Genomic DNA, 12,042 nt, shown 5'->3' with positions numbered 1-12,042 from the left:
AATTCATGTGTTCATCCTGCAGTCTTATGATTAGCTGAAAGTAACTGCTTCGCATGCTTTTTTATGTGAGTATATTTGCCTAAAATTTGTTAACATTAATACTAATATATCAACAAGCTCAGTATGTCATTAAAATGACAGGACATCACATCTTACATTAATATTGTGAATTTCAGAAAAATGTTTACGTGCTCTGATTTCATGCAAAAGGTATAACCAGTCCCTTCAAATATGTTTTCTACTGAAGAAAATCCAAGCAGAATACTAGCTCTTACAACTATCAAACACTCAGCTAAATTACCCACTTTTTTCCTCAACTATTGCCAGTATTACTGCAAGATGGTTTTTTTTTATTTTTGTATCCTGAGATGACAACTGAAGACAGCTGATACAGTGTGTCAGTCCAGTAAGATCAAAATCAGTATTTGACCAAGCAGGTGATTTTAATTCTGCAGAAGCTTTGTAAAAACGTGAAGAAGATTTCAGTTTACATGTCTGTTGCTCAAGCATGTCTTTTGACCCTCTGAATACTAACACAGTAGAATTTGCCAAGGCAGTGATAACTTCAAGTGAAAAGAACATCGAAGAGATTTAGAATTAAAAACCAGAACAGTTTACCATGGGTAATTGTTTGTGCATCTTTAATACCTTCTCCATCACTCTTTGCAAAACGCTGGGTTTGCACTGGATACATCTTAATTTGCTCTAGACAGTACTCCGAAGAACACCAGCAAGTATCAACAGACACAAGCACACAGTGTTTAACATTTCACAAGGTACATCCCTTTATTATTGTAATCACAAAAACATGATTTTGTACAGGAATGTTTAAGTGAACATTAACCAATGCAATTAAATTTGTTTCATAAAGATCAGGTAAACATACTACAGAACATTGTGTTGTAGAGAACAAAAATATCAGCTTTCTGGCCTTGCAGTGCACGTTTTAGTGCAAGGATTAAGACACAATAGTGTTCAATTCAGCAATGTATTGCAGAACATCATGCCACAGTCCACTTCAAAGAGGGTCAGGACATGCAGCTTGTTAATAAAATGCTGTGGTATATAAAAAAAGCCACATGTTAATTCATAAAATATATAGTGGTTTATTTAGATGATTTAAAGTGATTTCACTGTGGAATTTAGTTTTATCCAGGACAAACATCCAGAGTGTCTTCTCATTTGGAATATTCTTCTTTTAGGCAATGGCTTTGGCTTCAGGTAGGAATGCCTCCCAGTATTTTATTAGCTTGAAGAAAATGGAAAATCACTCATTAGGTACTAAATGTTGAAAACCGCAATGCATACCTACCTCCTCTTGTAGTCAACTTGTCTCCACAAGACAAAGTTAGAATGTAGGTACTTATTCATTAATATTTTTACATAGTGCAAGAAGTATTAGGTACACAAATCTCCTCATAGCTATGGATATGTTGCCACATGTTGAACACAATGTTATAGAATAAAATGCTACAGATTTTTTTGAAAGATCAGCCACTTCTTCTTACCACTTAAGACACCGTTTTTCAGGTTTTTTAAATTAAACAAAGCTGGAGGGTTCTATTCCTGCCACGAGCAGAAAAAAGAGCCTGGACTTTTTCTAGTAACAAGACCCACTTCTCAGACACTGAAAACTGCTTTAATACTTTCCAATATTCAATATTTAATACTTTCCAATATTCAATATCCAATAATATTTTATATTTTTAAAAAAGAGCAATAAACATTTAAGAATCCAAGCCAAGTCTCTCCAGTAAGTGGAAGTACATATTGATTACAATTTACTCCAATCTCAAAGTAAAAGTACTAATTCAGTTTGAGAAGATAACAAGATAACACTCTGCTTGCCCATATCCCTAAGGGAACGTCTCTGTTGCTTCACGGAATTACAGTTCTGCATGGGTTGGGAAACTGCAATCATTCACCAATACAGCACAGACTAGTAGCTCTTAATGTTTTAGAAACAGCTGAGCTTAAAGCCCGTATTTTTCTAACTAAAATAATACAGCATGTATTATTTAATAACTTGTACAAAGCTTAAAATTTATCTTACCTGCTGTTGTGTTTGCACTAACGACTCTAAGTACTCGATAATAACAGTTTTAAAGTCTTTCACTCGTTCCTTCTGTTAATAAATAAATTATGGTGTATTAACTTCTTAACAAATTTTACTTATATCATTAATATTATGTACAGTAGAACTGTCATTTACTTGGAAAAAATTATACATGCCTCAAATCTTCCCACTTCCTTGCGAATGGTTTTGGAGATCTGTTCAAAATCTTTTTCCCCTTGCTGAACTTTTGTCTCCCACTGGCAAAGGAAAGACATACATAGGTAAGATTTTGTGTCGTCCATTCAGTCTACCTGTAATTTTTTTAGCACACTGATAGTCACTTAAGAGCTAAAAGGACCTATTTGATTGTTTTGGCCTATTTAAAAGAAAATCTTACAGAAACAATTTCAGCTTTGTGTTTTAGGATGTCATCAGATCAGTTACAACAAAGGTATCTTTAAGCCAATGCTATCTGTAGGTAAAATGTAAAAACATCTTAGTACAGCTATTAAGAACATTTAACAACATTTAAAAAATATTCTTTAGAAAACAAAATGGATCTGAAAGGCTTTACTTACTATTCCCTTTATCAACTTCATACAAAGGAACCTAAACCTGTCCAATCAAGCTTGGAAGAGTCTCAGGTTAGTTCCCCATACTTTCCTAATTCCAGAAGAGATGAGCAAACCTTCATCTCTGCCTCTGGTCAAGTATTTGATTATTGCTATCATATTTCTGTTGCAAATGACAAGCCTCTGAGGATGTGCTTATCTGCTTTCCAAAGCACAAGCCTTCTTTTTCAGTGGCAACTGTTTTCACAGAAAGCTGGACTAGAAACATTACTGCAGGTAAGAAGATCACTAGAGGAAAATTCAGAAGAAGAGATGTTTGTTATGGGTTTATGTCATATTGGGAACACTGCATTCCTGTAACAATATATGACACCAGATTGTTTCTCCTGGTTTCTGTGAAAAGAACCCAGCTAGACAAGAAGGATCATCAGCATCTATGTGGTCCTGTAACTGCTTTTACACACCTATTTGCATTGTTAAATTGGTTGCGTAGATAAACGGAGAGCCCAACGGCAGGCGAGCAGTTCTTTGAAATGCAACTGTATCTGTTCATCTCAACATATTAACTGAGAAAGAATACATTGAGTAACATTCATCATCATCAGAAAAAAGTAGCAGGGAAGCAACATGCTTCAATGTAGCATCTGGCTGTTAGCAATCCAGTGGTGCTACTTAAACATCTCCATATTTATATTTTTAGTATATATTTATTTACAGTTCCCTGACTGCCCTTTTAGATATACATTATAAGCTTTTTAGTAAGTCATAATAGTATCTTCTTGGAAGATCAGCCTGAACAGTTAGCTAGTAACTAAACAGTATAAAACACAGTTGAGGATTGCCCATACCTTCCTACCACTTCAAACAGAGGTGCCTGAGATTTCTGTGAAAGCTTCCATAGGCCTAATGAATTCTACATTTCAGTTTCATCATGCCCAGGTCCTATGTGAATTTTTATTGAGTAACAGTTTGCCATTTTATAGTGTCTGACAACGAGAAATTTCTCATTCAATAAGGTATCTCTAGGACCATCCATTGTCATTTTACCCACAAAAATCAGCTGAGTCATGGATGATGCTCAAGCTGCTTAGGCTTCCACTTTGCAATTCTTCTGCCAGAGGGTCCACTATTACAGAATTCAGCAATTCTCAACACATTTCAGCTCCAGTGAGATTTTCAACTGGCACACTCAAACTGCGGGTTTACCAAAAATGTTCTCTAGTTATCCAATAATGCAGGAAAAAGAATTCCTTGAGAAGAAAGTAATTGCTTTAATATCAGGACTGGGAAACAACCACTATTTCCCATTGCTACCAGTAATCAGGAAATTTACTGTGCATCAGTAGAGGCAATCAACAAGAATGTGGTCACACAAGAGTAATTGTCGGTTTTCTCAGTAAACAAAGGACTTCTTTAAGGAAAAGAAAATCAAGTTAATGAGTAATTTAAATACTTTATGTGAAATATATCAAAGGGCAAAAAGAACAAAGGAGCATGTGGTTAGTGACCAATGATGAAGCCAAACAAAGCAACTGTGTAAAAGAGCTTGAAATCTGCAATAACATTCTTCCATTATTTAATGGGAGAGCACTAGAGCATACTCAGAATGCATTAGTGTTAAATAATTAAGTTGTCCTACCTCTTCAATTTCCTTAGTGAAGCATGATAGAAAAAGTGTATAAATTATGACACTTCAACATGTTAGATTTATTTTTACTGAAATTACACCATATATACATGCACATATATATGGGTAGAAAAGCTGCATATTTAAGCAAAACATAGGAATAGCTCTCTATTAGCTTTCTTTGCTGGATTTACCCAGTCAGCTTAGAAACCAAGAAATACTCCTCTGCCTATCCAAGTGAGCTGTTAGCAGTTAAAAGCATCAACTTGTCCATGTTCCCTCCCTCCCATCTCCCAGACTGTAGAGACAGTATTAACTGTCTTACAGATCTTATAATGAGTAAAAATTGCACATATTAAGTGTTTTAAGTAAATTATTTTAAAAAATTTCAGTAAATATGGGAAACAGCAAGTAAGTGATTTGTAAACAAAAATGGCATAAAGCAGCATCAATGCAGAATGAATGAGCTGATGCAGAAAGCCTGATCTCCAAAATAATTGATAACATTACCTCTTTTATCTCATCTTTAGCTTGCTGTAATTTATCAGGTTTGTTGGCTAGTTGGAGCTTTGCCTCAGCTTCACGTTTTTTTTGTAAAGTGACCTGAGCATCTTGCCACTTCTGCCAACATTTCATTCGATGGTCAAACACACCCTGTGAGAACAGACAACAACTGGAATTGTTAGGCCTATCTAAATTCTCAGTAGGAAAAAAATAATTCCAGCATAAAGCTGAAACAAGTAGTATACTCAAAGAAACCTTAGCGTGTCTACCATGTATTGCATTTCACTTGACATCATGCTTGCACAGTTCAATACCTTCCACAAATGACAGGCTGTTCAAGAACCCTTTTCAGAGCAGACACTTCAGTGCTCCAAATAATTTTATGTCCCTCATTTTATCAAAGCACTACCAAAACAACCACTATAAAGTGCTCTATCATGCAAACAACATTTCTCTAACTGCAGATACTAGCAAACTGTTCATGCATATGTATTACATGCATTTTCAGCAACACGTTTATGTTAGCACAGACTAAGGCAGCAGAAGAGAAGTATGCATATAAAAAAAAAAAAAAAGAGAAACAAAGTCAAAAGAAAAACATGTACTTCCAACAACCTGATAAATTCAAAGGTATTTCTGGAAGGAATTCACAGATACCTGTTCTCATGTCTAAACATAATCATGCTGTGCAGCATAGCTTACACTTAAATTGAATATTTTTTTAAATAAAATGTAGATCCACAAATTGAGTTTTTTTCTCATTTAAAGACATTACTGGCTATCTGTTAAATATAGAATACCAAATTATGTTCTTCTGTATTTATGTATGCTTACTGTAACAGTAAGTAATCTGAAATGAACAGACGCTGTATGCTTAGACACAGTACAGTGCAGTATCCCCAAATACTGTACAAAATCAGTATTGCTCAAAGTAGATTTCCATTTTTTCTGGATCTAACCACTTCATTCACATCTTTGATCACAGCCATTTTTATCACTGGAATAACTCATGAATGCTTTCACTTTACCCCGCTAGAACATCAGGCAAAAACTTAAGTGTGTTACATGAGCAAATGCACACATTCATTTACCCTAAAACTATATGCCGAGGAATGTGACTTTAAATGCTAAATCAGTATTTTTCCTAGTAGTACTCACTTTTACTGCAGCAATCAGACGAATGTAATCACCAAGCAGTTCTGAGAACACATAGAAATCAGCAAAAGCTTGTTCTTGATGCAACTGATCTATCTTTTCCTCAACCTCTGCAAGCTGAGACAAAGCTCTAGACAGAGCAGTGTGGTCCTCCGAGTTACCTAACATGGCAGCACTTTTAGCAAAGGCAGCGGTGTTGGCTGAAAGCTCTGAAACACAGGAGTAATGTTCAGCATGATTTAGTTAATTTATTATATTACTCTGCAGCATATATCAGTGGAGCAGAGGTTTACTTGATCAACTGAAATTAAGGTAAAGATCACAGTAAGATACACAAGGACATCACAATGAAACCACAATTAGGAGAACGACTCCTGTGCAAAAAAACTCTCAATCAGTAAATGCTTTGCCAAGTCGGTTAATGTCCATGCTTACTCTGTTCAGCAAAAGATATGAAAAAAGTCACTTCAGTATTATCCAATTGCCTACTTCAGAGAAAATGCAAACTGACAAAACAAAACTGTCACCCACAGAGCAAATTTTCAGAACAATTTTAACAGGTTTACAGCACAAATTTTCCATTTAGTTCAGCACAGAAACAAAACCAACCCTTTCACAAAATCACCACTCCCATGAGTGGAATTTACTTCTGTTTATTGACTTTAAGTAACTTTTACATGCGCATACTGTAATGTATTGTCACATTCTGATATGCCTTAAAATAAAAAACAACCAAAGCTCACATATGATCAGCATCCGTGGAAGTGAAGTTTTGGGCTTATTTATTAACAAACACTGGTGCAATTGTCTCAAATCCCATGTAAGTAATCCTGTACAAAGTTTAGTTCCATGAAAGACCTTTGAACAAATGTTTGGTCCAAATTACTTCAGGTTAGTTTGCAATTTTGCTGCTCCTGCAGAACCATCAGAACACCAGAAGTGATTGCAGAAGGAAGCTGTCTTCAGATATTTAAAACCTTTACAATTTGAACACAACTCTTAGAAAAAACACAATGATCCAACACTTCTCCAAATCTATAAGGTGTCAAATCAACCGTAAATAAAGATTTCCATTTTCTATTACTTCTTAAATACTCCTTAGCCTTGAAGACAGGTGGCTAAAGATATTCTTACTGCAGAGAGTAATTCTTGATTAGAATTATGAGAAAGCAACTTATGACATTTTCAAATATTTTGGAAGTATTCAAAGGTAACATCATATTTTAACATACTAAAATATTATCAGAAAGCACACTTAGGGTCTTCTTGAGCTACAGATTCATAATTGTGGTATGTTTAGGGTTTTTTCTCGTTTGGTTTGGTTTTTATTATGTTTGGGTTTTTTTAATAACCGGATAGAAATCCATCTCTGTCAAAGAGCAGCACAGTTTATTGCAACATAAGCTTACACGTTTTGCTTCTATCTAAAATAAGCAAACAAAAAGCTGATATTCTGTGACTACTTATCTTCCCAGAAAAAGTCTACCTTAACAGTAGCTTGAGGGTATATCATTATGCAGACTAAATCAAGAATAAGATATTCCTGTGTAAGCACTTAAACTCAGTTAACAGAGCAATACTGAACCAAAAGATGTTTAAATGGATTTATGCAGCCACTTTTTGCAGAAAGAAATTACTCTTGCCATGAGACCTAAAGATAAATTTATGGATGTCTGCTGTGGTAGAATCATTTGCTAGGTCTGATAATGACACTGTGCAAGGGAAAAAAATATGCTAGATCATTAGAGTGACTCTAGGAATGACAGATACCTTGGTTATTAAATTTAAAATTAAAGGCAGATATACAAAAATACTAGAGCAGTTTAAAATAGAAGATACAAGTAGAAAATTTTTGTACTAAAATATGTTGTGTAACTATTTTAGTTAAGAGTTCTGACATGCTGAGCTCTTGTTTCATCACCATTTCCTAAGGCTCATGTAAAGTTACCTTTTCTGTGGCAGACTAATGCTTCAACACTGGCATGAAGCTTCCTAAGTTGCTGATCCAGATTCTCAAATTGCTGCTGTTTTTCTTCAAACCACTGACAAAAGATGAAAGAGTCAAGCATTACAAATTAGATTACCAAAAATATTTCTGGTTCTAAAGAAGCAAATTATCCAGGTACTTCCAGGGTGGTCAACTGATACAGCTAAGAATTCAAGCCAATAAGGAAATTAATAACCCATTTTCTACTTCTACAGCTTTAAAATGCAATTGTTGAGGCTCATTAATTCATCTCATTATTCAAGCTGAAAAATCAGCTCTTACTGCATCCGATTCATTCATCTTGATTGTCATTTTGTTGACAGCGTCGGCAGCCTTGTTCACCATTCTCAATATTCCTGCTCCACTCAGAGCCTGGGTGTTAACTGCTCTCGGCAGCTGGAATTGAATGACAAATAAGGGCAAAGAGACTGGTTAAAAGGATGGAGGTTTAACTGGGCACAGGGGGGAAAGAAAAGGATATAGTGTTTTCTATAGTCCTATGTGTTTCAATATTGTGGAATCTAATTTCTCAAATTTACTACTTCTACATTCTCAAGAGGAAAACTTAAAAATACAGACTATTTACTTTTCTTCTACATCTTTACATTTAAATGGAACAAACAAACCACTTGTCCAAAGCTGTTATGAACTAGCCAAATGTCCTAAATGGCCACCTATATGCTACAATAAACAAACTGCCACTACAGGAACAGAAAAGCTTAGATTTATAACAAATTAGACAAAGGAAATTCTGTTACACATTTAATTGTAATGCAGCACATGCACTGCATGCTGATAATAAAAGGTTGATGACTTTTTGCTTTCCAATATAAAGCTATAAACGTACCTCAAATATGTTATCTTCTTTGGTACTGAGACACACTCGGAGTTAAATTAACAAACTTTAAATTTAATTGATATTATTATTCAGGCTAGATTGTATATGCTATACAAGGTGGCCCCTATGTCAGACCATTTACCCTTCATGTGATGTTTTGTCTGTCAGCAGCATTGACAAACCCACTGTAAGTTATCTATTGATGCTTTTGTCAGTAGGGTGGCCTCTGTGACTTATTAATATAACTAAGATACTGACATTAGCCAAAACACAGTTCAGTATTAGAGTGAAAACACTATGCACATTTATAAAGACATACATTGTATTTTTAACAATGTATTTAATATTGTGAAAGGTACCAGATTAATAGTACAGGCAACTGAAATCCTTATTTACAAAAATACCTAGCCTGGTGAGCAGCACTGCCAGCATTTTCACATTATCCTACCAATATACCTCAAGCTGAATTCCTAGATGCAAGAGAGCTGCTTCCAAGCCAGCTTGGAAGTTTAATTTTGGATCTTACTTAAAAAGCATCAGAACTGATAAGACTGACTCATTTGAGAAGTCACTATACAGCAAATTGCATTTTGTCACTAGCCTGTAAGTTTTACCAGAGCCTGAGGCACACCATTACCTAAGTAGCCTCTGCCATTCTAGCCATGAAGGGTATGGTCCAATTTGATTTCATAATAATTTAGAGGATTAGGTCTCAATATAAAGAGAATATATTGCTTGGTAGGATACCATATCTAGAAATAAATAAGAGAAGTTAAAGGAACTTTAATAAAAAGTTCTAAAATACCTCAGAACTTTCCAAGAATTGTCTCAAATCTGGATCCTGTAGCAAGGTTGGATGCTTTACTGTACGTTGTAGGTACCTATGATTTTAAAAATTAAAATATCAGGTAGAACAGATCTAATGTGCCTGACTGAATCTAATACAGTGCCATGCACTCCATACCACAATGTAACATACTAAAGGTTGGGTAGTGTTTCACAACACAGTTTGTTTACACCAGAAACTCCTTAAGGTGGGGCCTGCCATATCTATGTTGCACAGTGGGAAAACAATATGCTTGTTATTTTAAACACCTGAGTGAGGACTTCTTTATTAACCTGCTTATTCCAGAAAAAAAAAGAACTTGTTTAAACATTTTTGTGCACTGCAGTGGTCAGTCTTTTTGTTACAGGTAATTCTGGCTGATTTATTTTAGAATTATAGGGAATATTGGACAAGTTAGTTGATTCTAGTCTACATATAAACTATCTATGTGCCGGATAGACAAGAGTCTTCAATCCATTTAGTTCTCATACATGCACAAATACAATTCAGTGTAACTCATTCCTTCTTTTCTTCCGCACGTCTGCTTAGACCTCAAGTGTAATTTTTTATCCACCCTCCACTAGGTATGTTTACCAGATCCTTATCTGTTTTTTTTCCTGAAGAAGGTAAGGATTGCAGTTAAACTATTTTACGCATTCGATTGTTCAACTTTTTTCCCTTGTTCCATACTCTGTATGAAGTACAAGTTAAGGTTAAGGTGGCAGTATATCAGGGACAGGACCCGTTCCTGACAAAGATACTTTGACAGTATCAGCTATATATCAGTGCTGGGTGACAGAGATCCAGTATCTCTTATGCCAAAATTCACATCAATGTCATCAATGCACATCATCAGAAGCCCATTTTACTTTCAAGTGATTGAAGGCCTCTTCACCTGCCTTGCTGCCCAACAGCTGATTTACTATGGAATAAATACATTACTCTAAGTGTCTTAATTCTTTCAACCCAAAATGTCTATATAAGATTCTAATGGTAGTTTTATTTATGAACCTCTGCCATCTTAATTTTAAGCCTGAAACAAGTCAGCTATAATATTTTTTATGAATAGAGTTACTCTTCCTGTTATTAATGGGAATTAGTCAATTTCTACTAAAAATTTTGACAGTTCTATACAGTCCCCAGGATTCACTTAAGTACAGATCACCAGTGTTGCAGTTACAGAACTCATGCAGTATACTGCAAGTAATTCTGAGCCTAAATAAATTTTAGTTAGATACACACATTACCTTTCTAGAGCTGCTCTTCTTTTCTCCACAAATTCAGTAGATGAAGAATCTTCTTTGCCTACTTTAACCTTGGTCATGCCTTGAAGGAAACAGCATCATATTGATTTTATTTTATCACAGATAAATCATTAACATAACTGATGTGATTAGAATATAAGGCTCACCTAGCTTTACACATTTAGATCAAATTACAGTGAAAAACACTACACAGTCTGTTGATAAAAAATGAACTGCAAGGTGCATGGTTTTGTGAAAATAGCTCTGTGAAATACTCAATTTCCTGTGACATATTAATTGCGACTAATAGTTAAGTAAAACTAGGTTAACTTGCATTTATGAAAACAATGTAAATGCTGCTCAGTCTTACTGGCAACTCACAACCAGAAAAAGAAAACAGTTAGCCATATAAGGCAGAATACAAAAATGTTCTCAGATTATAAGCCTATTCACTGGTAAGCTTAGTACCATTATTTTCCTTCTACTATTTTTTCTTTTAAGTTCTAAAACTAATAGTTTTTTAATTAACTAATGCAAACTAACAAGTTCTGAAAATTCTGAACTAAATTGCAAGGAGAACAGAATCAGCAGAATAAAATGTATGTAGCCTTACGGTGCTTTCTCTGATCAAGACAAGAGTGGCAACTAGTTCTTGATATGTCATGCCATAGGAAATAAATTCAACCTCAGCAACAGAAGAACTAAAACAGTCAGACTGAACTCACTATTTGTCATGATAAAGATCTAAACTTGGAGTTTAGCAACCTTAGTCCAATCAAAAACACCATGAAACACAGGACATCAATAATTATTATTTTCTGAAAAACAAGGTATTTATTATACAAATAATAAAAGGTATTTTAAGAAAAGGTATTGTATTATACAACCAAGATGTCTGTTTTCTAGCTCTAGTATTTTTCTTATCTGTTACTTTTGTGTCTCTTTAGCTAAAAGTTTTGAGATTCTGATGATGTACCCACTGTCAACAGTTCCCTAAGTTTCTCACCCAATCTCCCTTCTGGACACAAAAGTTTCACACAGTAACCCCTGGAGGAGATAAGCAGTAAAGCCTTACAGGAACAAGACTGAACTCTTAACCTCTCAGCCTTAGTTTTTCCCTCCTCTGCAACATGACGAAAATAAATCTGATAAAGATTTTTTTTCCCAAAATTATTGTAATTAATGTAATTAAATCCATACATTTGTCAGTAAAATTGAGTATGTCTTCAAATA

At 34.8% G+C, this 12,042-nt stretch overlaps 1 protein-coding gene across 1 annotated transcript in view; it reads right to left on the bottom strand.

Annotated features, from left to right (window-relative positions):
- Positions 1-760: 760 nt before the first annotated feature.
- The window catches only part of SNX2 (sorting nexin 2), a 35,140-nt gene continuing 23,858 nt past the window's right edge, over positions 761-12,042 (bottom strand). Inside the window, exons 7-15 of the mRNA XM_064735280.1 lie at positions 10,813-10,891; positions 9,545-9,620; positions 8,184-8,297; positions 7,863-7,956; positions 5,918-6,123; positions 4,766-4,909; positions 2,233-2,313; positions 2,054-2,125; positions 761-1,249 (exon numbers count right to left, since the gene is read on the bottom strand). Of these exons, the coding sequence (XP_064591350.1) occupies positions 1,199-1,249; positions 2,054-2,125; positions 2,233-2,313; positions 4,766-4,909; positions 5,918-6,123; positions 7,863-7,956; positions 8,184-8,297; positions 9,545-9,620; positions 10,813-10,891 (917 nt within the window). The 3' untranslated portion in view covers positions 761-1,198. The remainder of the gene's footprint in view (positions 1,250-2,053; positions 2,126-2,232; positions 2,314-4,765; positions 4,910-5,917; positions 6,124-7,862; positions 7,957-8,183; positions 8,298-9,544; positions 9,621-10,812; positions 10,892-12,042) is intronic.

The sequence above is a fragment of the Zonotrichia leucophrys genome, chromosome Z, assembly GCF_028769735.1.
Source record: "Zonotrichia leucophrys gambelii isolate GWCS_2022_RI chromosome Z, RI_Zleu_2.0, whole genome shotgun sequence".
Lineage (NCBI taxonomy): Eukaryota > Metazoa > Chordata > Aves > Passeriformes > Passerellidae > Zonotrichia > Zonotrichia leucophrys.
The sequence above is the reverse complement of the archived record's forward strand: the minus strand, read 5'-3'. Positions and strand labels throughout refer to the sequence as shown.